A 26,228-nucleotide genomic window follows, 5' to 3' on the forward strand; every position below is an offset into this window, starting at 1 on the left:
ATGAGGAGAGGCTGAGGGGGCTGGGACTGCTCATCTTGGAAAAGTCAAGGCTCAGAGGGGGATTTTACTGATGTGAACAATTATATCTGATCGGAGCGGTAAAGATAATGGAGCCAGACTCTTCTCACCAGTGCCTTGCTCAGGACAAGAGGCAATGGGCACAAACTGAAATACGGGAAATTTCATTTAAAAGTAAGAAAAAGGCTTTTAAAAAAATTTTTTTTCAGCACAGGTGGTCAAACAGTGGCACAGGTTGCCCAGAGAGGTTGTGGAGTGTCCATCTTCATAGATATTCAAAATCTGGCCAGACACAGACCTGAGCAACCTGCTTTAGTTGAGCTTGCTCTAAACAGGGGGTTGGACTAGACACTTTTCTGAGGTCGCTTCCAGCCACAAGGATTCTGCAGCTCAGTGCCCCCAAAATTTAAAGAGCAAGTGGTCTTTGGTTGAGGTCTGTACTTTGTAGCTGGTAATTTCCTATCTTAAACAAGGGTCAGGAAGACAAAGTACAAAACAGGAATGACTGTGAGGCTGGTAGAGAATGGCCTGTTAACACATGGTTGTGGGGGGATTGCAGTCCACAGCAGGAGAGTGACTTGCTGACATAATTCAAAAAGGTCCCATCATTTATTTTTCAGGGGTAAAGAAGATTAGTATTTGCAAAATAAGGAAGTAGGCACAGGGCAGTGAGTTCTTGGAAGATCAAGAGCTGTTTAATGTCTTTGGGATGTAAATAACAAGTCAGCAGAGATCTCTCATCATGAACATAACCTTTCTTTGTTTGACTAATAACAGGACTTTTTAGAACCTCCTGACCCCCAAAGCTCCACAAGAAGTTCTTCCATTTCAACAAAGAAATCAGAAAAGTGTTCCCAAATGCCCTTTTCTGAATTTTCAAGTTGCTTTTCCAACTGAAAAAAAAAAACAACTAGGTGATTTGGTGGTCCCTGCTGGAGCATCCATCACTATAGTCTGTCCTGTGCTCATGTCCAGTCACAGCACTATTGAGTTCACCCCAGTCGCTTGGCAAAGCCAGGATAGCATGGGTAATTTCCTTGCATGTGTTAGCAGGCAGGGTCAAAGGAGTTGCAATTTCCCTTCTCACCTTCAAATCAAAATAAGAAGGGCTTGGGTTAACACAGGCCACTGAGAAAGACACTAAACCCTACAGCTTGTGGACAGCTCCCAAAACATGAAGGGACCGCCACAAACCATGCACACACTGCTCTGCCATTTTTAATAGCTACAGGCATGATGGAACATGAATCCTTATGCTACTTTTGGCCTGTTTCCCTTAAAATGGAAGAAGAGTAAGCTGTGGTTCCTGTGACAGAAGCTGCTCCATAAACTTTCACCCCCTAAATTTGCCCTGCCTTTTCCTGCTCACCTCTGCTGTTACTAGTTTTGCAGAAGCTCCATCTTGGGCAAAGTGCTGGGGAAGGAGAATAAAAGGTCCCTTCACAGAAAGCCTAAAATCTAGCTTATCCAGAACCATGCTCCCACACCCTTGTATCTGATCAAAAGCCACCAAGTCCCTCAAGAGCATGGCCTGACTCCAGAAGGGGGATCAGATTATGGTTTCAGCAAGTCAGCATCGCCTTTCATCATGTTCATTGGTGGCATTATCCGAAACAACATTTCTAGCAACAGCAGGGTGCTACTGAGGAGGGCTATCTCACCTCCTTACCCAAGCTATGAGAAAACATCCAAATCTTTTTTTTTAATTATTGTTATTTTTACTAGGTATTGCACCAGGTTGGCATTTGGAGTATATCGATGTGACAGACTCTGCCATGGACAAGACATTTCGCTTCCAGTGTGATCGCTGGCTGGCTAAAGGGGAAGATGATGGGCAGCTCATAAGGGAACTGGCTTGTGCCAATAATGACATCCTGGAACTGAAGGAACGGACCAGTAAGTTCAGAGTGGACTTGTGGCAATTGCTGAGGGACCTCAGAGGCCATGAGACGACATCTCCTGCAAGCTGCTCCACTAAGAGTTCCCACACAACAGGCCTTGGTATTTGCAGGTTTCAAGGGTTGGATTATTTAAGTTCAAAAGTGCAATGCTGTGATAAGAAAGAAACAAATCAGGATTTAAGAGAAAGAAAAAGATCTTGTTCTTGGTTGAAACCTAAAAGAGGCCCATCTGCAGCAGTTCAATCCAGCAGTAAGCCATAAGGACACATAGTTATGGTTCCATTAGAGCTAATGGGCTTGAGTTTTTGAGGTGGAAAATAAGTTCAGTCCTTCAAGTTTTGTAAGTAACATAGCTCCAGCTTCCTCCTGAACATGTTTTGGGCTGCCAAGTGTCCCAGCTGAACATGACTGTTGAGTTTAACGTTCCATAGCCCTGTGTCTGCTCTGGGTAATTCCATTGACTCCAAGTTAATTACACCGCTGTCTAACGTGGTGAGCAAGAGAACAAGAGTTATTTAACTGCTGTGATGATATGCAAAGTGCATCTCAAGAACTCCTGCACTGCAGTGCTTTACTTCAGAGAGTCCTGGAGAGTCAACAGTCACATTACTTCACTGTGATTTCACTTTGCCCCTGCAAAAAAAAACACAGCCTTGTGGTTGCTGCTTTGGGCACTTACATGCCAGCACAGCATCTGAGCACATCCTGTTGGATACATGGATGCTCTCACTTGTCCCTGCTAGGAATGGTGGCACAAAACCTGTAGGATTTGTGGGAGTACCTAGCACAGCAGGGATAAGGACACAGCTGTTCAAGAGCAGCTCTGTCTACTCTTGCTAGCTGATCGAACAGTACTCATGTTTTTTATGTACTCTGAGAAGAAAACACATAGAAGTAAAAAATCTCACAGATTTCAATGTGGTTCCACCCTTATTTTGAAAATGCTTTCTTGTATGCTGTGATAAATATTAGGAAGATAGTTTTTAAGCAAAGTGACAGCCAAATGAAGAGATCTTTCTGGCCATCTGCTCTTCTTTTTCTGTTTAACGTGTGTGTTAATTATGCTTTAAAGCCTACGAGGTTCTCACAGTAACAAGCGACAGAGAGGGTGCAGAAACAAAGGAAAACATCTGGATCATCTTAGAAGGAAAGCTGGGCCGCTCAAAAGAATTCCTTCTGGAAAACTCCTCGAAGAAAAGGAGATTTGAAAGGTAGTGTGACTAGACGGTGGTCTGGAGGATCCCCCCACCTGCTTGTGTGTCTTCCACAAATGTCACCTCTTCTCCAGGATGGTTTAGAGAACTGCATTTGTGCCACACTGTCTCCCATTCCCCTTCCAAAAGAGACTAATGGCTTCTCACCTGCAGCAAAAGGAAGGTGTAAAACTAGTTTCTGATGGGCAGACAGAGAGCAGGTTTAAAAATGATAAGAAACCAGCTTTTAGTATAAGAAACTGTAGATGTGTGTTTGCATGTGTGTCCCCTTTTATGTTAGCACATCTGGGAGGGATTCTGGAGACCCCACGGAGAAGCTGTGTATTTTTGAGCTGGGAGGAGCAGGAGGAAGCTAGAGGTGTTTTTAGTTCCTTTTACAGCACTTCACTGGCAGTGGGAATCAGAGAGAAAGTAAAAATAGTTGGAGGCTGAATGTTGTCAGAGCTGCTCAGATTTGCTTTTCCAGACGCATCTGGGGGTAAGGCTGGAAGATCACTGTTGCCTGAGGGAAGAGAAAATCAGCCTCATGCACAGATGAGCCACAGGCACAGCTACGTAACGCGGGGCAGATTCCATCTCCCACATGGGACCAAAGTGCTCCAGATGTGAGATGGATTTTCTGCTTCGTTTAGGAGAAGGGAACCTCTTCAAAGTTACGGGACACTGCTGATGGTGTGTTTCTTTGCAGGGAGGAAGGGTTCTTCTTGTGGCTCTGTTAAGGAAGGTGAAATCAGAGCTGATGTGGCCTCTGGTATGAATGGCTGAGATTCCATCTGAAACATGAAAAATCAGGAGGAGCTTCAGCTGATGGTGTCTACAATGGAGTTATTGACACCACTCTCCAAAGCATTAGTCACAGTCCACCCCTGGGGAGAGATTGGAATAAGGACCAATCCAAGGAGATAAACCTAACAGATATAGAGGGGCCAGGGCAGGGAGCCAGCCAAGGCTTTGTCAGAGACTTACTGTTTCTCTAAACCCTTTTCAAGCTGAGCTTCAGGAAGGGTGTCTGAACCAGCAAGTTTAAACCAGCTATGGTGGGTAGAAGTGTAACAGATAGAGTATCTGTCAAGAATGAATAAGTGCTGAGGGGAAATTAGGTGTTGTTTAGCTTTATCTGTAAGGGGCAAATTTATTTTGTATGTGGAACCTCTCAAGTTTATCCTGAAAAGTCCTAGTGGCAACAATTTAAAGTATCACCCTTTATCAGATAAAATGCTAAACTTAAATATGGAAATCATACTTTGTGTTGCATGATTGGAGGTTAAATCAAATTACTTTAAATGAAGGCTTATCTTCCATCTTCTATAGTCATGTGCAAATCAGTGTCCATATGAGACAAGTCACTGCCAGCCTTCAATATACTGTATGAATCTTCTCCCTGTTTCCTCTAGGGGAGCAACAGACACATTTCAGTTTTCTTCAAAGAACGTGGGTGAAATTGCAGCCATCTGTGTTGGTCACTGCCCAAAAGATGGGAAGAAGTCATCTGCAAAAGCTGATGTCTTCTGGCATGTCCAAGAGATTATTGTCACAGAGATGGAGCTTTGCAACAAGTAAGTGCCTTCTCATCTGCAAGGATCTGCTCCAGGTGAGAATGAGGATGCTGAGCAGCTCCATGTGTGTTCCCCTGAAGCATTTCAGGCTTAAGCAATGGAGGAAAGTCCTACCAAATTTTAATCCCTGTCTGAAAGCTAAGAAGAAGCTGTTTGGTGTGTTGAGAACACAACCAACTTGCATGTGCAATTTCTGAGTTGTGAAAAGGGCATTTGCACGTGCAGAGAAGTTCATGAACAAGTTGGCTTGTGACTCTTGCAGCTATGACAAATTAATGTCTCAGCTTGTGGCAAATACAGAAACTGTATGTTTGTAGGAACTGGCCTTTAGGTAAGGCTTGTAAAAAGAAGTTCTAGAAAAAATATCGAGAGTAAGATAAAACCTGAACTTCCTGTTCTGACTACTTTGGATACAAGATACTACTGGGATGGTCCAAAAGGCCCACTGGCAAGCTGGCAGTCATGCAGCTCAGCTACTCCAGTTTGAATATGATTGAAAACTGACATAGCTGAAAAATTACTGTGTTTGAAGATCTCTGAGCTTGTCAGGTCCTACATACTTTGGTCTGAACCCAATCTTTGGAAGGGCTGGTATTCACAACTGGGGGAGGATATAGCACAGGGACTGTGCAGGAACCACAAAAAGATCATCTAATTGCAGAACAAAGTCCTCCTCAGAGAAAATATCTGCAATGTGGATTTCTTTTCTTCTCTGTGATACTTCCTTTGCTTCCTAAGAACTTAACTGTAAGGAGTTCGTTCCAGCTGAGACATTTTAGTGTTTAAGAAGAAACTCTTGAAGTGTTGAGGTTTTTTTTAGAAGCTAAGAGTCTCTCCTAGCAAATTAACCAGCCAGCAGAAGAGCCATAATAATATCTGCTGAATGAAAACTCAGTCAATTACATACTAAAACATTTTCTTTTCTCCTGTTGGGGAAAAAACAGGAACCCTTAAAGTCATAGAATCATAGAATCATAGAATCATAGGGGTTGGAAGGGACCTTGAAAGATCATCTAGTCCAGGTGTGCAATCAAATCCATGTGCTGAACCCCTTGGGAGCATGCTGAAACTGCTGAAATAGTGTGTTTTGAAGTGGCCAAGGACCTTCTCATAAAGACACAGAGGGTTTTAAAGTTGTTTTAAATGTAAGAGAGCAGCCAGGGGCGTCACGGCTGAGCCTGCAGCCTGTCACTGCCCTGAGGCAGGGCTCCAGCTCTGCAGACACAGCACCTCCCATGCCCTGCAGACAAATCCACTGGAGCAGAGTGGAGCCTGGGAGCAAGCTCTCACTTCAGGTATTCCTGATCCCCAACAACAACAAAAAAATCCCACCCAGTCAATCCTAAAACCAAGTGAAAAGAGTTATGAGATTGCTGCAGCAGCAATAGTGTTGAATTATACTGGGATTTTTGCCTTTTAGTAGTAGATCTTTGTGAAAGGGCTGTATTCAGAAGTTCTTCTGAGGTCATGCATTTCTCCTCTTGCCCCTCATGCAGACTGGCATGGTCTGTTATAACTCCAAACCAGGAGTTATTACAGAGCTCAGGAAATAAAACTACAGCATCAGGCAACCCCTCCACTTCACTCTCACGCAGTTTTTCTGTCTCTGAGCCTAGAATTTTGCTCCCACCAGAACACCTCATTTACAAAGCTTCTTTCCAGAGAAAGGAGTGTCTTACTTTGGCTGCAGGGAACGTCAAACATGTTGGAAGTGCTGAAGAGGAACGGTACTGCTGGATCTGCAGCACCCCTTTCTCTGGGTGTTTATTTTACACCCACGCACTGCACTCGAGCTGCAGGCCTTCCAGGAGGGACCTGCTGCAGTTTGTTGAAGGGGAAGGTGGGGGTGTGTGTGGGGGGGAAAGGAAGGGAGGAAGAAAACCTCATTTGGGAAAGATCTGCATCATTGGAAATGAAAAACATCATTAAGCGCGGAGTGCTCCAGCCTCTGGCCGGCCGCCAGGTAGGCAGTGATTTATGGATGTGCTGGGTGCTCCCTGCTCATCACTGCAGAGCCAAGGGTTTTCCACATCTGGATCCTATAATTTCTTTGCTCCATGCTTTCTTTTTGGCCTGCTAAGCAGGTTCTGGGTGATGTAAATGAGGAAAGGCGGAGATTTAAACCTGGCTCTCCTGTCTTTCCCCTCTGCTTTTCCCTAGCTCCTGGCCCAACCAGTTCCAGCCCATGCCACCAGTGAGGAAAACTGCTGGTGTCCCTGTTCTCAGACCAGCTACACTCCACAGCCCTGGGCTGCCTGAGCTGTGGGGCTGGTTGCTTGTCCTGCCTGGGTGGGTCTGTAGATGGACATCTTGTTGCACAGGCCAAAGACTGACAAGTGCCCCACACCAGCCCTCCCATGTGCAGGGTGCTGGGGAGATGTTGGGTTTTCCAGCTGAAGTTGCAATGTTCAATCACAGGAGTCTTTCTAGAGACAAAGTCTAGTGCTTGAACATACATGGACCAGAGGAGGCCACAGAGATGATCCAAGGGCTGGAGCAGCTCTGCTCTGGAGACAGGCTGGGAGAGTTGGGGTGTTCAGCCTGGAGAGGAGAAGGCTCCAGGGAGACCTTAGAGCACCTTCCAGTGCCTGAAGGGGCTCCAGGAAAGCTGGGGAGGGGCTTGGGACAAGGGCAGGGAGTGAGAGGGAACAGTTTCAAGCCAAAAGAGGGGAGATACAGGTATTAGGAAGAAATTCTTTGCTGTGAGGGTGGGGAGAGCCTGGCCCAGGTTGCCCAGAGAAGCTGTGGCTGCCCCATCCCTGGCAGTGTTGAAGGGCAGGTTGGATGGGGCTTGGAGCAGCCTGGGCTGGTGGGAGGTGTCCCTGCCCATGCAGGGGGTTGGAACTGGTTCACCTTTAAGATTCTTTCCAACCCAGACCAGTCTGGGATTCTATGATTCTATGAAAAGTACTGAAACAGCATTAATACTGGGAAAGTCAGTGGCATTTCCAGTCCATAACACTTGCCCAACAACCCGCCCATACGTACCGTTAACACGCTGCTCATTTTCCCTCGGCAGGTACTTTTTCAGGTGCAACGTGAAAATCCCTCTGCGTTACAAGAGACGGGACTACAAAGTCTTTGAGTGTGCCAAGGTCACCGAGAGCTTTGCCAGCAAAGCCCGGAGCTTGGTGCCAGTCAAATACGAGACCATCGTGGTCACAGGCTTTGAAAAGGGTGCGGGGACCGACGCCAACGTCTTCATCACCATCTTCGGGTTGAACGGGGACTCGGGCAAGCGGGCGCTGAAGCAGAAGTTCAGGAACCTCTTTGAGCGGGGCAAAACCGACAGGTTTTACCTGGAAACTCTGGACATGGGGGAGCTGAAGAAGGTCCGGATTGAGCACGACAACAGTGGCCTGGCACCAGGCTGGCTGGTGGAGAGGGTGGAGATCACCAACTCGGCGACCGGGGTGACCACCATCTTTCCCTGTGGAAAGTGGCTGGATGAAAACCGGGGGGATGGGTTGATTTGGAGGGAGCTTTTCCCTAGGTACTGAGGAGGGCAAGGCTGCAGGAGGGTTCCAGCAGCCCCTTTTGCCTGCAGGCTTTTCTCCTTACACTGTTTTATATGGCATTTCGATTTTTAAAACGCTGCCTTTTGTATGGAGAGATTTTTTAGTGGCAAGATGTGCTTCCTGGGTTAAGATTTTTGTAAAAGTAACACTGCTTTTTTTCTTTTTTTTTTTTTTCTTAAGCACGTATAAAACTGTGAATTAAATTAATACATTTCTGGCTTGTTTATGATTAAAAGCCACAACAAGCAGAGCCATAAACCATTCTTCAGCAGCTCTGATGATATCTTCTGTTTTCAACACTTTGCCCTGCCAGGGCTGGGAAATCTGCTGGCCTCCACCAGACGGACTCCCCTTTTAGATGAGTAAGGAGGACAAGAGAATTGAACCCATATATTTAAGAAAATTGAGCTTGCAGGTCCCAGTTTTTCCTCACTTCTGGCAACTGTGAACACGGCATGCCTGTGCATCTCCAGAAGGCACAGCACTGAAAGCAGCAGTAGGCAGGGCTTTGTGCAGGGACGTTGGGAAGGACCTGTTATCCAGCCCAGCCAGATCTCAAGGGGTGGGATCTGGGTGGTGTTTTCCACCCTTGGGCTTCCCCCTCAAGCCAGATCCAGATCTCTGTCTGGATTTGCCCAGGTCTGCTCTACAAGTCCAGGGGCCAAAACAAAAGACCTACCAGATCATCAGTCCCACTGCAAGGAAGCTGTGCCTGCTGCATTCAAACACATCTCAGGAAAATCTTACCCTATATGGCCTGAACACCAACTCTGTTTCAGAGCAGCTGCCATTCATTTTAATTAATCTTTTTTCTTTTCTTTCAAGAAGGATTGCTGTTTTGATTTTTTTCTGTGGTGAAGAAAAGAGTTTCCCAGCCACAGTAAGGGCCAGTACTCCTGTAGATGACCAATTACTAGCTACTCACATCTCTGCAGGTACCAACATGAAAAGCTGTCTCCAAATCATTACTTCTGGAGCCCCACCTCCCTCTCCAGGGAGAAAAGCAGCAGGGCACACCCTTTGGAGGAGAAAGGTGTCTGACCTGCCATGAGAAGACGACCTTTCTCCTGGACCACTTGTGTCCAAAGAATGTCATTCCCTCTCCCAGAAGCTGGTTTTAAACAAGTACTTTTGTGCAAATGGGGATCAAATTGGTCAACATGGTGTTAAATGAGCCCATTGAGCCCACCACCCCAGCAGTCCTTGGGCTAGGGACAGTGTTTCTATCTGGTGATGAATCCCTGCCTGGCTGTGGGTGAAGGAGACCCCAGCAAAGGCCAATGATGCTGAGACAGGAGTTAGGGGTGTATTGCAGGTGCTGTCAATTGCTCCTGGATTTCTGAAAGCTGCTGCATCCCACCGAAGCCCTATTGAGGGGGCTCTCACTTCAGATATTCCCAATCCCAGAAACTACCCAGTCAAGACAAAGACCAACTTCAGAGTTATGAGATTGCTGCAGAAACAGTTTTTAATTCTACTGGGATTTTGTCTTTTGGTAGTAGAACTTTCTCTATGAAAGGACTGTATTTAGAAGCTCTTACCTGAAAGTTCTGGGGCTAGAAAGGTCATATTTTTGTCTTCTTGCCCCTCATGCAGACTCGCATGCTCCACTATAACCCCAAAACATAAGATACTATGTAGCACCTTCATGTTCAGCAGCAGACACCACTGAAGAGACTTGAGCTTATTCAGGACTGTCTGTGCCAGCTCGCAAATAATAGCACAGACTAATTCATTTTAGAAACCTTTATGGTAACTGATGGTTTTGGAGCAGAGCAAGTTGTTTAAATGAGCCCAGTAATCAGCCTCATCAATGATCAGCTGCTCACTGATGGGAATAATAATAGAAGCCTTTACAGGCTGTGTTCTTCCCCCTCACTGCAGACTGGTGCTACCAAGCTCCAAGCAAGGACCATGCCAGGGGCTGGGAGCTCACAGGAGGGCTGAAGGTGGGTGCTGGGGTCGGCAAGCATATTGCATCCCTGAGACCCTGCTGGGATGGGGCTCAGGCTCCCCAGACAGCCAAGGGGTCCCTCAAGCAGAATCTGGAGCATTTGCTTTTGCTGGTTTTGTGGAGCACCTTTGGAGAGCAGCGCTTCCCTGGTGGGGATTTGAAACCAAAGAAGGGTCAGGATTTTGATCTCTCTGCTTTCCCTTCCACCCCAGTCTACCAGGGATATGGAAAATCCCTCCCTGTCAATGGATCTGTCCCATTTTTAGACAAACGTGTGTTGCAGTAAAACAGGAGGATTTTCCCCATTAAAGTGCTGTAGTCCCAGGTTTCCAGTTAACTCTAGTCAGTGGCCCCCTTGGTGTGGAGATGTCAGAGTTGCTGGTTTTGAAGCATCACTGCCTAGGAGCACTTTAACACCTGTCAGCCCCTCAGCAAATTCAGTGTGATGCCCTTGGACCTCTCTTGCTCCATGCCTCCAGCTCCTGGGAGCAAGTGAGGCAGCTCCTGATCCACACACCATCCCTGCATGGGGCTAGGAGAAAAGATAAATCCTCATCTTGGGTATGAGTTGTGCTCACATCTGGGAGTAATCACACGTAGGAAGCAGCTACAGCCATGGATGGAGGTCCTGTTGAAACAGGAATGAACACCTTCAGAGTCACCAAATCACTGCACAGGTGAGAGATGGGACTGAAGATATCTGGGTTGCCTTCAAAACCACTTGACATTGCTGGATGGGCATGTTCAACATGAAAGCTGTGCTGACCTCCAGGCAATGTTGCTATAAAGAAGGAGTAAGAGGGAGTTTGCTGATATGGGGTCAGCAACCTCACTGCCTCCTAGGGAGAAAACCTTGGCAAAGCATGAAAACTCTGCCTTTCTCTTCCTCCTAAAGACTTAAAAAATGCCCCTTGTTTGTGCAAAACTTGACTCCACCCTGGCTCTGGGGAGTCGTTTTGCTGTTACAACAAAATAAGGCAAGTGTGGAGGTTTTCCAAGGGCTGGATTTGCTTTAAGCCACTAAAATCAACACTTTCTTGGCCATGGGGAGAACTGGGGAGAAGAAAAGCCAAAATCATCCTATCACTGTATGTTGGGCAGACATGGAGCTCTTGCATCCTAATTGGAGGGGGTTTAGTGCACATGCCTTCATCCAAAAAAAAGTATTGTAGATGGGAGTAAGAGGATTCTGCAGAACCAGTCTACCCTATCATCTCTGTGTTCCCCATTGTTTCAGGAGCTCAAAGAAATGCTTTTTTTACAAAATCAGTTGGGTGCTGCCAGTGTGAACAAATACAACCTAGGAGTCCTTTGCAGTGCTCGATGCTAAGAATGACTGGTTGTCTCTGACTGCAGGACACAGAAGTATTTGAAAATCTCTATGGAATTGTGGTGAATCATTTTTTATGGCATCATATGCCTACACCAACCTTACATGCAACAAGGCAGAATAACTGAGGGCTGGGAGGAGCCAATTTTATAATCTCCCATGCCCCACTGTGTGTGGAGAGACAGAAAAGGCTACATTTAAAAAAAAAACCCAAGAAGACATGTACTGATGGGGTTGTATAGCTCTGAGCTGCAAGCTATGGGCCAGCTGAGCATTTTGATACTACAGAACACAAGTAAGGGCTGATATACAGAAAAGCTGGGGAGGGACTTTTCACCAGAGAGGGTAGTAATGGGAGAAGGGTTAATGGTTTTAAACTGAAAGGGTGGAGATTCAGGTTAGACATCAGGAAGAAATTCTTCACCATGAGGGTAGTAAGGAGCTGGAATAGGTTGCCAAGGAAGATTGTGGATGCCCCCTCCTTGGAGGTGTTCAAGGTTGAATGAGGCTTGTGCAGCCTGGTCTAGTGGGAGGTGTCCCTGCTCATGGCAGGGAGGTTGGAACCTGATGATCTTTAAGGTTCCTTCCAACCTTAACTGCTCTGTGATTCTATGATCTTCCCAACCAGATGCTCACAATGAAGAAAGATGTTGCATCTGGTCTGTTGCATCTCATTGGACCCAGTGCTGTTATATCTTACCAGGCACAACCCCCCTCCTTCCCCAGCACAGCCACCAGTTGCTGCTGGGTGCACCCAGCTGGCCTGTTGTCAGATCATGGCATCAGTGTTTGCTGCAGCAGCTTTGAGGCAGAACCAGTTGCCATCCCGAGCAACTCTTTCAGTGCTGTTATGCTTTTGAAGGACATCAACAAGATAGAGAATATTTTGTGGTGGAAGGGACATTTAATGGCCATCTAGTCCAGTCGTCCAACCTCCCTGCAGTGAGCAGGGACATCAGCAACTAGACCAGATTGCTCTGAGCCCCATCCAACCTGACCTGGAATGTCTTCAGGGATGGGGCATCTCCCACGTCTCTGGGCAACCTGGGCCAGGGTCTCACCACCCTCACTGTAGAAGATTTCTCTCTTATATCTAGTCTAAGCCTACTCTCTTTCAGTCTATCATCATCACCCCATGTCCTGTTGCTACAGGCCCTGCTAAAAAGTCTGTCTCCATCAATTTCTCAGCAAGCAATTGCAGTTTTCCCCAGATGGACAAGGAGGTCATTTTAACCTGTTTTCTGAACTTGTAAAAGCTTGCTATAATGGGAATTTTGTATTGAATGAATATGGTGCATCCCTCCTGCAGCCTTTGCTGGATGCTGGAAAGCCAGCAATTCCCTTTGGCTACAGGAACCAAATCTCTACAGTGGGCAGCTGACTGTCCCCAAGGCTTATTTGGTCTAACCATGTAGTGGAAGCTGGGGACTGGTCATTGCCTTTCTGCATGAAATGCTTGAGGAATCAAGAGCAGGTAGAAGCAGAGACTGACACTGCTCATTGTGGGAAAAAATGCAGGAGTACTGCAGGATGCACAGTCTGGTGTATGAACAGATGAGTTTATGCCTATTGGATTCTCCAACTGGTAACAAAGGAACTGAAAATACCCTCAAATACAGCTGCATTAATTTGGAGGATGGTTGTTGTTTTGGTTTTTTTTATTCCAGTAAGCTTCTCTTTCCTTAGTTGTTGGACAGGAGACCCACAGAGAGGGACATGCCTCTCCACCAGGAGGATGGAGGGTCCTGTTGGTGTCTCTGCAGGACTTGCAGGAGGTATCCTAGGGGCACTGTGGGCTGTGCTTAGAGGAGAAATGTCTCTTTAACAGGCAATTTCCAACCTGCTTCTAGACAGGGACTTCAGCACTTAATCACAAAACTGGACATCACCACAGGACATGACACGTGGTGGTGTGCACGGTGTGGAGAGCCTCACCTGGCCTCTGCCCTGGAGCTCCAGCACCAACAGCCTCTGCAAACCAGCGGGGCAGAGTGTGTTATCCCCCAGGACCATCTCCATTGCACGTCCAAGGGCATGAGCAGTGAAGGAAGAATTGACTTTCACCCAAAGAAACAAGAAACAGGTGCTAAACAAAGACCAGGCGGTCACCCTGCCAGGTGACTTCTGTGCAGCACAGGTTTATAGTTAGCAATGCAGTTTGTTTTATTAGTTATAAATAAAGTACAAAAAATCCACCAAAAGTGAATCTAAGCATTTACACAAGTTCTAATGTCTTTTTGTTTCTTCAATGCGCTATTGCTTTAATATTAATAATAAATATTTTTCTAGCTTTCTTCTATAAAATAGTCTATGTAGCAAAATGTTGCACAGCACAACAGAACAGCAGTAGGAGTACAAAAATGTGGGTGATCCTTTCGCCAGCCTGCCATCATTAAAGGAGAGGATTTTTTTTTTTTTTTTTTTGTTGTTGTTCGCTTGCTCCTTGTTCTACTTATCCCTTTTGCAATATCTTTGTGAGGGGGCAACAACTGATCCCCTGTCCCCACACAGCTCAAAACCTCAGCTCCAGGCTACAGGGAAGGAGTGTTTCAGAGCAGCAAGGGAAAAAAAAAATAACAAAACACAAAAAAAAAACCCCAACAAACAGGCAGGTTTTAAACCTAGGGTAAGGCATAGTCAACAAAGCAGAGCAGCACCCTGAAGGGACAGAAAGAACAATGTTAAGGTACAGTAATTTTGTGCCTTTCCAACCCAAAAGAGAATTGCATCCAAAGCCTTTGGGGGGCATGACATAGGGCCTCAGTTCTGTCCATATGCAGCCGAGCACCTGCGATGACCAAGAGTGGTTATGGCTTAAAGCTTAAAAATATTATCAAGAGTGCTCTAACCCTCTTGCAAGGCTAGAACACTTGATATTCAGGAGCCTTTTGGGTAAAGGGCAGCGTGTTGGGAAAGTGGCACAGCTGTAAGGAGAGGGATGAGGATGAGGATGGGGATGGAGATGGGATGGGGATGCTTGACCACTGCCGCACGAAGGGGTTGTCAGCTCAGTGCTGGTCCCCTCCGTGAGGACAGGAGGGATCTGGTGCAGGTCCCAGCTCTTCCGTGGATTAAAAAGCTTCAAATCAACATTCCCCCCTCTCAGCAGGGAAGACGAAACCAACTGGAAGGTTTTTAGGAAGGGGGATTCTGCTCCATGCGTGTTTTACAGCTGGGTTATAGCGAATGCTCATGGCCAGGCATAACGAAGGATTCCTTAATTGTCCATCTCAGTCCCTCCCAGCTAGACTGGGCTCACCCTTACAAATTGCAGTGAATCCCTCTGGCTTTGTTGCCTCCAGGCTCAGGCTCAACCCATTGCCTTCTCCATCCTCCCTCGCAGCTCCCAGCTGGGCGCTCCCACAGAGGGTGAGAAGAGCCAGACGGAGCCCTGGTAGTGACCAAGAACTGAACCCAGCCACCACACCTGGGCTTCCTTCCTCAGCTTTTGGAGCAGTTTGCGGAGTCTTGCTCTAAAGACATGCACTGCCCCAGGCACAGCTTTGCAGGGGAGGGGGCTGCTGGGTGTTATTGCGGGGTAACACATGCAGCAAGAGCAGCAGCATCACCAGAGGCCTCGGGGACAGGGCAGCAGCAGCAGGAAACCAGCCCAAATCCGTTTGGTTTTGCCAGCAGGGGCCTCCAATGCGGCAGGGAGCCAGGGAAAGGATCACCGGGGTTTGATTATGAGTGCAAATAATATTCATATATATGTGCTAAACACAGTCACTATATTGCAGTTTTCCACTATGTCACAGCATACAGAATCAAAGGTTTGCATTTTTTTTTTTTTTATGGAATGTATCCAAGGTAACAGCACCACAGTAATACAGTTTGTAATCACACACCCTGATTATTTTTTTTCTATTTTTTTTTCTTTTTCTTTTTTTTTTTTTTTGACAAGATAAGCATTACCCCCCACATCCCATGAGTAGTTTCTTTTTTTTTTAAAGTACCGACGCATGCAAAGCATTCCATTCCCAGAAACAATGCAAAAATGAGGTAATAGGAGTAATAAAAAAAAAAAATAGTATTAATTTCTAAATAAATAAATCATAATTAAAAATGCAAAAAAAAGAAAATAAAAAAGAAAACAACTATAAAAATAATTAAATAAGAACCCACAATATCTACAAGTTAGTCATAAATTATGATTGTTAAATATAAGGCATTTAAACTCACAAAACCCTGTAAACTATCAATGTTTTGTTACTAGAGATTTTGTTGTTGTTGTTGTCGTTGTCTGTTTGCTTTGTTTTTTAAGCTCACCCTATTTTCCCAGCCCACGGGCACAAATCCTTTTGAATGCCAAGGAACCTAAACACACCGAGGCACCTTCCACTCCCACGCCCCTGGGGATCCGTCAAGAGAAGGGTTGGTTTGTTGGTCGTTTTTTTTTGTTGTTTTGGTTTGGTTTTTTTGTTTGGTGTGGTGTTTTTTTTTTCCCTTTTTAATTTTTTGTTTGTTTTTTTTTTGTTTGTTTGTTTGTTGGGTTTTTTTTTTAAAAAAAACAACTGTGCTTGTTCATTAGGCAAATAGTAATACTTTCGCATAGGCTTTGAGAACACTCGCGGTTCGGAAGAGCTCCTCCTTCCCTCCCCGCCCAGCCAGGGTCCCAGTCACCCCCCTTCCTCCCCCTGCTTCATCCCCAGATCATGCCTGGACAGACCAGACAGGTTTACAGTGTATTTTACCAGCAAAGCCTTGCTTTGCTTGTCCGTATTATTAGTCGTATTAGTATGGTTTTAAACGCTGCTTCCATCTGCTGCTGCTGGAGTAAGCCCCATAGGGACTGAGGGACCACTCCTTGACACATGGACATCAGGGCTGGGACCACCACCACGTCCCCCAGGAAGACATCACTTGAGCTGAGTGGCAAAGATGTTGTAGAATCATAGAACCATTGGATGGTTGGAGTTGGAAGGGACTTTCAAGACCATCTAGTCCAAACCCCTGCAGTGAGCAGGGCCATCTGCAGCTAGATCAGGTTGCTCAGAGCCCCATTCAACCTTGGAATGTCTCCAGGGATGGATGTCTCTCTGGGCAGCCTGTGCCAGTGTCTCACCACACTCAGCACAAAAAATTTCTTCCTCAAATACTCCCTATATTCTACCATGTGTCCCCCTCCACTGCCTCCAACCTGCATGGGCACAGCAAGAGAGAGGCTCCTGGATCCTTGCACCTCGTGGGGCTCTTCTCTTTCTCTACCATTTCCTGATGGGGGGAAAAAAAAAAAAAAAAAAAAAGGCACCTCTGGGGTGCCTCTGAAGTTGATGTTTTCCAATTACAGCTCCTGGGAATCCCACGATCTCTCAGACAGTAATTTATGATTGTTTCTACTTGGAGAGCATCATTTGACTCCAGCAAAATGGATGCTCAGGGGAGACAGAAATCACTCCTGCCACATTAGCAATTTCAATATATAATGTTCATGACTAATTCCCCTTGCTTGTTCACATCTTTCTTTGCTTGCCTACTAGGGAAAAAAAAAAGAAAGAAAAGAAAAAATAAGAAGAAAAAAGGAAAAAGTGGTGTTTGTTATTTGGTTTTCTTTTAAATTGTTTTGGTTGTGAATGCCAGTTCTCCGGAGGGTTTTCAGCTTGGTCCTATGGCTGCTGTGCTGAGGTGTTAGTTTCAGGGGGAGCTTGGTTGGCAAGAGCTCACTCCTTCCGGGAACACCTCCCAGTTCTCTTTTCGAGCACCAATGCAGTTAGGCTTCATCGTAACAACTGCTCCTTGGCGTGGATCCAGCCTGAGACCTGAACACAAACTGCAGGGGAGGTGCAGGTGCCGGTGCTTCGTGACAGGATCACAACCCAGCCCCTCCAAACAACAGCAAACCCCCCGTCTCACCAGCCTTCCCCTCTGGGTTTTCTCCCTTCCTATTATCAGAGCTGGTTTTCCACGGGAGAGAAGCCACCAGCAAGCACCTCTCTGGTGTCAATTTCTGGGCACAGACTCCAGGAACCATCGTTTTGGACCGGTGGTGGCAGTGGCTGTTTAAGCCAACCCACCTCACAGCTCACAGGACAAAGCATTCACAGACCATGGCAATCCTGAAGACAGCCCTTCCTTGAATTTCGATCTGCCAAGCTACTTCATTAAGATATAGAAAGCAAAGAAAAGAGCATCTACCCCAATATTGTGCCCATACAGAGAGTTGTCCAGCACCAGCAGATAAGCAGGAACAAAGCTTCTACCTATTGCTTCATTAATTTAACCACCAATTTTTTTTTTATTTTTTTTTTTTTAATTTTTAAGATTCTCTAATTTTGTAACACACTGTAAATGCAAGGAAAGGAAGCACACATGGCTGAGGCAAAGAGCACAACCCTTCTGACTGTAAACAGGATTTTGCTTTTTCGCCTCTTCCACCCCCAGTGGTGGGGAAGCTTGACCTCTTTGTTCCCCCTCTGAAATGTGTTAACCAGGCACCAAAATAAGGAATCTATGAAAAAATATTTGGTGCAAATTAGGTAACAGCAACATGTCCACCACAAGATGAGTAGGGCATCAAACACAACATTTCTTAAGCTAACATGCTCCAGCTGCCATCCATAGAATAGCTAAAGGACCCCTAACATGTTTCTACGTGTTTGAGAGGTATATATATACAATCCCCATGAAATGCAGGATTGACAGGCCAGACTACTACAACTAGCTCCTTCATATTCAACTAAATCTTCAGCAACATGGAGTCTCTGAGCTCCGGGAATGCCAGTTCCCTCTCCCTGGGCCTGTATCCTGCGTATGTGCAATATCTCCTACCACTAGATATTGTACTGCCATGTCCTCCTCCTCGCTCATGAGCCTGCAGACATTTTCTCTCAATCAAATGGCTCAGAAGGCAAAAATTTTGCTGCAAGGGTTTATGGCCATATGACCTGGTAAGGAAAATGGTGTGTCCAACCAGTCTTTTCAGCTGTCCGAGCCGAGCTGTGTTTCAATGTCCACCCTGCAGATCGGGCACTTCTTGCTGGTGGCCAGCCACTGGTCCACGCACACTTGGTGGAAGAGATGCATACAGGGCAACCGCCTGCAGAGACAGAAGTACCAACCTGTTAGGAGGGAAGAGGTCCAGAGGACCAAGGAGAGCCAGAAAGCAGCAGCCAGGGCTTCTTGGAAGGTGGGAAAACACCAGGATAGTGACACCAGTCTTACAGGCTCCCCCAGCAATGGCAGGTTAGAGATCATAAAATCATAGAATGGCTAGGGTTAGAAGGGACCTTGAAGATCAGCTAGGTGATGGATCACCAAGATGATGATCACTGAGACCTTAAAGATCACCAAGATGGTGTCCTTCCTGGCCAAAAGCCTTTTAGAAAACCCCACACCCTCCTGAACTGAGTTGTTCCAATTATTAATTACCCTGGTTGCTGTGTTCTAACCTTTCAGGAGTGTTAGGAGTGTAGTTATACTCCAAAGCCTCTTGGTTCTTTCTCAGTGTGACTTGTTAGAAATCAGGTATCACTCCTATATGGGTGTCTGCTGTGTCCCAGGGAATGTGGCTGCTTTTCACCTTTGTCATTTCTTCATCCACCATCATGAACCAGAGGGACTGTGAACGCCAAGGACCCAGAGCAAGAGGATCAGAGTTTTTCTTGATGTTTTAAGGTAACTATAGAGTGAGGAGCAGGACGAGCTACTGCAGCTGCACTGCTCACCGGCAGCTCCTTCAGCCATAGTAGCTTAGACCCTTGCAATTGCTTGTTGCCATCCTCTGTCTCAACCAGAGATAAGAGCCTGGAACATCTGTAAGGGGAAACTGGGACTTCGTTGTTGGCTCAGGATGGCTCCTTGTGACCATGAGTATTGAGAAATCTCACTTATTCTACAATAAAGTGGCTCCATCCTGACCACAAACCAAACTTCCCTGGACTTCACACTCCCTTTTATCCTGCTTTAGTCATCTCTCCAGCTCAGATGTTGATGTCCTTGAGCTCCAGATGGCTGTCTGATACCTGGGACCCATGCTTCTCTGACACTTGCCACCTAGCCTGTTGGCACCTGTCCTGAAGCCAGGGATCCAAACCCAGGAGATACTAAAGCAACTTGTCCCTCCTACTGCTGCAGAACTCTTCCTACCTACCACCCATAATGATGTCCATCTAAATGGTATTTGGTTTTCCACACCCTGTTGCAGCCAAGTTGAGTTTGTTAGGACAAGAACAGAGATAACCCCACCAGCACATGGTGGCATTAATCCCAGTAAACACAACTCAGATGGTGCTGGGAGCAGATGGAAAGGTTGTACCTGACGTCTTCTCCATCTTCAAGCATGGACAGACAGATTGTGCATTTCTCATCCGTGTCTGACTCCTCTCCATCCTCCTGCTCAGCTTTGCCCTCCTGCGGTCTTCTCTGCAGCAAGGTTGAAGACATAATGTGGTTAGGACTTAACTTTCTAACACTCTCCCAAGTCTGGATAGTTGCAGAAAGGCAAATAATAAGAGCTTCATCTACCAGCCAGCTTGAGGAAGTCCGCCCAGCCAAAACAGTCAGTGAGGGGAGGAGTCCACCAACACGCTGCAGGTGGGCATGTCTGTCCCCGGGGCTGGAGGCAGTGGGGCTGGTGGTGGTGTCCCAAGGAGCAGCCTGTCCTCTGCTATCCTAATATAGCTCCTGCAGTGAAGATGGCCCCATGGTCTCCTTTTCTGGAGGCTTCTCCTGGAGACCCCAAAGCATGTGGGGCTACCACTGCCAGGAAAGGCAACCACCATGCCTCATGCCAAGCTGGCCACTAGCCCAACCTCACACTGTGCTCAGCTCTCCCCTTTTCTACCCTCCTCCCTCCCCACCCATTCCTATTGTTATAATCATTTTTCTGTATCCACTGGAGATGTGATCAAAGATAAGCACAGCAGGAGCTGACTCACTTCCAACCTGGGCAACACAACATCCCTACTTGTTACTGCCCAGCAGGGACTGACCAACACATGATATCACTACTCAAACAAGCACTTTTCCCATTTTCTGTTTAGCACGACCCAAAAACATGGCACCCATTTCCTTATGGGCAGGAGATCAGCGCCAGCAGAGGAGATCTCTCTTGCAAAACCAGGGGAGGATGTGCTCCCCCAAGCCATGGAGCCTCATGGCAGGGCACGCGGGCAGTGCTGCTTGCATGCAGAATGGGGTGGGTTTGCATGCACGAAGCCCCCTTGGTGTGTGCACTTTCTTACCAGGTGCGGACAGGGGGGAAATTGAACCCGCTGGGTGGGAGAAGGTTGAGACCCTTTTGAAAATTTGGCCCGCAGCTTCCTAGCCTAGAAGTGAGAAACAGCCAGCTGAGCTACACCACCGCTTCAGCCCGGGAGCCCCACAAGAAAATTCAAGGAGCAATTCTGGATTTTACATTCCTCCCCCACTGCGGGGAACATTGACAACGCTGGTTTGCCAACCCTGAGGACTGCAAGCCACCAAAGTTCTCCTTCTCTGTCCACTCCATGCCCCACAAACCCTTGGCCAGCTTGAGAGGGGCTGGCGGCCATGCCGTGGCTTCAGGCCACTCACCTTCTTGTACTTGTGGGGGAAGGTGAACCTCTCGATGGTGTTCTGGACGGCACCGCGGCTCACGCTGCCCAGCCTGTCCTCCAGCTGCAGCAGCTCCTGTGGCACAGGAACAGCACCAAAGCACCATCAGCCTTGCTCCAAGGGCAGGAGGTCCCACCATCCCACCCCACCTGCTTGGGACCAAAGCTTCCTCCTACCCCCTATTCTTGGTGGAGTTGTCCACCAAACCCAAACAAGTCATGCTTTAATGACACACTTGAGCCTTGGCTCTTGGAGCAGTAACTGAGGGTTCAAGGCCCAGTGGAAATGTCCATCCAATCCAAACCAGTAATACTTTAATGATGGATCCAATCCCTGCCTCTAAGACCAAGAACTAAAGGGGCAGAGAGCAGGGAGCTGGATGTCCCAATATTTCAGAAATCAGGGTGGAATCTGAATTCTGGTTGACAGGCTCGGAAACAAAAACCCTGCAGAACTGGAGCACTGTGTTGACAGACATGAAGTCAGCCAGAGTCCACCCGAGCCAAACTCAGGCACTTTGAAGCAAACCACCTTTTACCAAACCCACTCAACCCCTTCCCCTGCCAGTTGTTACTAAAATTGCTGCGAGACACGACACAAAAGCAGTCCTACAAGTTTACGCCAGGGCTTGCAGAGGTTTGTGGTGCTTAAAAATGTAATAACAATCCCAGTCCCTGAGACACCTACTTCATAGCTCTCCCGCACCGCGGATGTGTGCCGGCTTGAGTTGAGTCCCTGGAGAGCAAGTAACTGAAGCTGAGGATAAGGGTAATTTCTGATTTCGTGAACAACCTGTGAGAAGTGAGGGAGAAAAATAAAGCCACTTGTACCTCCACACAGAAATCCCTTGTGGGCCCTAATTCAAATTCAGTGCTTTAAAATTTCAGCTTGAAAGAGCAGGCCAACACCTTTTCCAATGGAAGCATTTCAATACCACCAACAACAAAAAAGCCATTTAATTAAATAGATTGCCTATAAATGATAACCAAGAGCAGGCATTTCTTCCAAATAAACTGTTACAATAACTCCTGTTGCATCTAAAACACTGCAGTCCCAAACTCTGCATGGATTGGCTTAAAGCAGCATTTTATTTTATTTATTTTTAAATTGATGGATCTCTCTTTATCCAAGCTTTGATATTTTTTGTTAAGCCTCACCGTAGTACACCGGTGTCAGGGTCCAGCTATGGGCAAGAGGGAAAAACACCCTTGTGGGATTTCTGAGAGTGCTTTAAGGATTAGCAGTGCTCAGTGTGGCTCGGCTCCAAAGGCAAGTACCCTGCTAGGAGAAGAGCCAGCAGATGACCCTCATCAGCCCACCTTCTCATTTATCTCCACCTGTGCAAGGGGTTGTGCAAAACCTTTGCAGATGGCATAGAGGCTGATGGAGAGAGCAATGATGTGATGAGGGAAGGCCCCTCAGGGCTGGGCCCCAGGCAAGGAATAACCTATTGCCAACCCTTCTGCATACACAGTCCTGGGAGCCCAACGTTCGTTCCAGTGCGAATACTATTGTCAGTAATAACTGCTAAGTCTCTCACGTCCTGCCTAGGTTTTGCAGACCAGCTTGTGAGCGTGGTGCTGCACACGATGGAACGAATCTCTCCAAAGCAGCTGAGCTTTTCTTTCCTTTCCCTAATCCAGAGTGCAATGATGCAACATTATCCTTTCAGACACTCCCTCCCACGGCCGGAGATAAGTGGGATTTGCAGGAGACAGGTGATAGAAAGATAGCAGCCTTTATTTTGACTGCTTTCTGGCAGACAATGCATAAAACATTTCTCAGTAAAAGCATTTCACTTACCATCTGTGTCGAGGATGTGCTTCTGGGGAAATGGTGCACCCGAGGTGTAGCTAAGTAATGTTGATAGGGCTGAGGGACCGGCCGGACCTGGAACTGCGCGTGAGTCAGTCCTGCATCCACACTGAGGTCCCTGTGGGCAGGAGGGTGGAGACAGAGCTTTGACGCCCTGGTTTCATTGCATGGCCTACAGCCAGTAAGATTGTGCTCCCAGGGCAGCTTCCACTGGTGGCCTCTGGGCTGCTGTGGGTGTCTCTGCCTGGGGTGATGCTGCAGCGTGAAAGGGAGTCCCCTCCACTTTGGGCAACCACCCACCACGGCAGCACGAAGGACTGAGGAGATATTTTTATGCCAGCTAGCATTTGTGTTAGTTGGAGTCACAGAGCTCTACAAGACCTGCACAATTATCTGCTTGCTAATTTCATAACTAGAACATTTTGCTGGCTCTGACCAATCCCCAGGTGCAGTCCTCAACCTGGCCAGCCCAGGTCCTCCTGTGCTGCCATCACTGCAAAGAGTTAAATTTTGCCTCGAGTGTTTTGCAGAAACAGAGCTAATTACTAGGGGGACACACTGATTAGGAGTTCTGGGTAGCTGACATCCATCTGGGGGATTTTTGATGTGCCTGTGCTCTCCTCAGAGGTATCCCAGCCCAGGCCACAGGAGACCTAGGGAGACAGGGGAGACTGCAGCTCACCTGAGCCTGGTTTCAGAAAACCCCAGAACTGCTGTTTGTGCAGAAAATAGAAAAGTTTTAAGGAATTTCTGGATGAAAATGCTGTAGGAAACAGAGTCACATGACCAACAAGCCAACACAGATGAAGTGGAACACCCCCAGTGGTCCCACTTGCCTGCAGGAAGCCTGGCCAGGGCAGGTGAGCCTGGAGCTCATCTTGGTGAGTTTGGGCACATTTTTCCTTCCAGGCAAGTAAGCCAGCTCAGTCCCAGGACTTGGCATGACCAAGACCCCAGCAAACACCACAGTGCTGCCCAATCCAGCACATGGAGACATGGAGGAGACAGAAGAAGACCCAAAGCAGCATCTTCAGCTACAATTCAATTAGCCAATCTCTTCTCTCCAGCCAAAGTGTTTCTCAGCAAACAAAATATTTGAACATCATTCACTTTATCATAATTACAAAAGGTGCTCTCATGGACTTCACATTTGCCAAAGCTCAGATAATTAGAGCACTGGTGTGGCTCACTGTTTCAGCCTCCAACATCTCCCCTGCACAGAGAACTGCAGCAGCAAGTGCCACAGCTTGTGAGGAGGAACCCAGGCATGTTTTGCTGCAGCTGCAAATGCCTTCACCCAACAGTAGATTACAGATGAGAGGGGACAGTAAATGCAGAAATCCTTTACCCAGAACAGCTTCAGTACCAGGCAGCAGGTTTAGTTCCCCCTAATAAGACCTCTCACACCAAGCTGAAGCAAAGAGAGGAGCTATCTTTGCTGGCTCTGTGCTAACCATGTCCTGTAGACAAACAAAATCTATCAGAAGATAAAACACAGCAGGTGACTGTCAGGAGGAGAACCAGGGTGAGAATCTGCAGGACTAGGTATTTTTCAGCTTCTGTGTGACAATTTTGGATGTTTCTCCAATAGGCAAAGACTGTTCCCAGGTGGATGGAAGGCTTGGCTGGAAATCGGGAGGCTTTGAGTCCATTCCCAGTCCTGTCACTGCTGTGGTGTATGACCTTGATCACTTCCTTTCTGCCTCCCTGTATTCCTTGTCCACAAAATAGATGTGATAATCCACAGGGTGCTTTGAGATCAAGGACTGAAGAGATCTCTCAAAGATGAGCAGCTGTTATTAACATACGCAAGTAATTGCAATAAGAGCACTGCTGAACTGTTTGTGCACTGGTGCATCTAGATCCTTAAAACCAGATACTGAGGCCCCTGAAGTGATGCTGTGGGTCTACAGAAGGGCCCAAGGCAGAATACTGCATGGAATGGTGTTTTTCCAGGGTTTGGAGGTGAATAAGCAGAGCAGATTAGCTGAAGAAAACCAAAACCAGGCATCATCTTCTGGCCTGTACTTCATGGGCAACTGTACAACATCCAGTGCAGTTCAAGAGCTAGGATGCCTGTGGTAGCACAGGCTGGCAACCACCAAAAAGTGAAAGATAAGGACCTAGATGAAAGGTTGGATGGCTGTCACTAAATGTGGATGCAGAAGATAACTTAAAGAACCAAAGGGGAGTTTATTTCTTCTTTGCCAGACAGTTTTAACTCAGATTGGGCTGCCTGAGATGAGTGATCACCTTCAGATCTCCCTTCCATCCCCATTTCCCATGACAGGCCCTACCACCTCCAGCCTCTGAGAGAGCATTGCTGCTGCTTCTCGTGCTGTGGTAACACATCAGAGGAAGGTTTTTATATCTGTCACAGGGCACAACTGTGTGTGTGCCCCAAGGGGAACTGAGTCACCCAAATATATACACACAGTATATGATTTCTGTCATCCTGCTCCTTAGGCTTTACAAGGCGACGGAGCAACCCCGGCTGGGGGGCTGGAGGGGGGTATGGGTGGAGGAGGGAGGAGGAAGGGAACATAAAGCAGTGCTTTATCAGATCCTTCTAATGATTATAATTAAATACTCTGAGCTGAAAGAGAGGCAGAAAGAATGGCTCTATCCAGATGGTACGTGAACCGCTTTGGAAACTGATCTGAACAATGTCATCCTGGCCAAATCCAGCTCACAGTGGTGCCAGTAATGGGAACACCTGAGAGGAAAATGGCAGAAGGATTTGGCCATATTTGATGTTGCTTATTATTACCCCAGAGGGAGGAAAAAACTCCCCTGTGTTAAGCAGACTCTCCATTTGCAGAGTGAAGCTCTCAGATGTTGGGAAATGCCATAATTAAGATTTTCGGTGACATTTTATTCCGGTCCCCTTGTGCATACACATTGAGACTGTCTCTAATTACAAGTTCACATGCTATTCTTTCCATTCAGTGTGCAGAATGGACGTTGTTCAGCTAACAAGCAGCTCTTCGGAAGCATGCTTTTGTTTTCTTACTCTTCCAAGTAGGGCCCAGTAACTTATTAACTGTGCAAGAGCTCAAAACCTGCTCTTAAAATGAAAGGATCAGTTCCCTGCTCAACCCTTCCATGATATCAAACACTACACTGGGAGAATGATTAACAACTATTAATTCATCCACACCAACGAGCAGGGGAAGGACAGTAATGTGCTACCTAATTTAGACCATGGAAAAAGGTGCAGCCACTCTTTTTTGAGAGACTGATGGGCAGCAGAAGATCTAGTTCAGGCAGAGATGCTGGTCTACAGGAAGAACACCCTGGCTCTGCCCTGCAGCGGGAAAAGCCCCTCGGGGGGAATTAATGCTTGGCTGCTCTCTCCATTCACTGCTGGAGAGTTATGGGCAATATT

At 47.0% G+C, this 26,228-nt stretch overlaps 2 protein-coding genes across 2 annotated transcripts in view; one reads left to right on the forward strand and one right to left on the reverse strand.

Annotated features, from left to right (window-relative positions):
* LOXHD1 (lipoxygenase homology PLAT domains 1) overlaps positions 1 to 8,189 on the forward strand; it is a 154,790-nt gene extending 146,601 nt beyond the window's left edge. Inside the window, exons 39-42 of the mRNA XM_051642711.1 lie at positions 1,744 to 1,914; positions 2,992 to 3,130; positions 4,528 to 4,689; positions 7,709 to 8,189. Coding sequence (XP_051498671.1) covers positions 1,744 to 1,914; positions 2,992 to 3,130; positions 4,528 to 4,689; positions 7,709 to 8,189 — 953 coding nt within the window. The remainder of the gene's footprint in view (positions 1 to 1,743; positions 1,915 to 2,991; positions 3,131 to 4,527; positions 4,690 to 7,708) is intronic.
* An 8,577-nt stretch (positions 8,190 to 16,766) lies between these two features.
* ARK2C (arkadia (RNF111) C-terminal like ring finger ubiquitin ligase 2C) overlaps positions 16,767 to 26,228 on the reverse strand; it is a 48,832-nt gene continuing 39,370 nt past the window's right edge. The window contains exons 4-8 of the mRNA XM_051642549.1: positions 22,829 to 22,958; positions 21,713 to 21,817; positions 21,005 to 21,100; positions 19,746 to 19,852; positions 16,767 to 18,527 (exon numbers count right to left, since the gene is read on the reverse strand). Coding sequence (XP_051498509.1) covers positions 18,410 to 18,527; positions 19,746 to 19,852; positions 21,005 to 21,100; positions 21,713 to 21,817; positions 22,829 to 22,958 — 556 coding nt within the window. The 3' untranslated portion in view covers positions 16,767 to 18,409. The remainder of the gene's footprint in view (positions 18,528 to 19,745; positions 19,853 to 21,004; positions 21,101 to 21,712; positions 21,818 to 22,828; positions 22,959 to 26,228) is intronic.

Source organism: Apus apus, chromosome Z (genome assembly GCF_020740795.1).
Source record: "Apus apus isolate bApuApu2 chromosome Z, bApuApu2.pri.cur, whole genome shotgun sequence".
NCBI lineage: Eukaryota > Metazoa > Chordata > Aves > Apodiformes > Apodidae > Apus > Apus apus.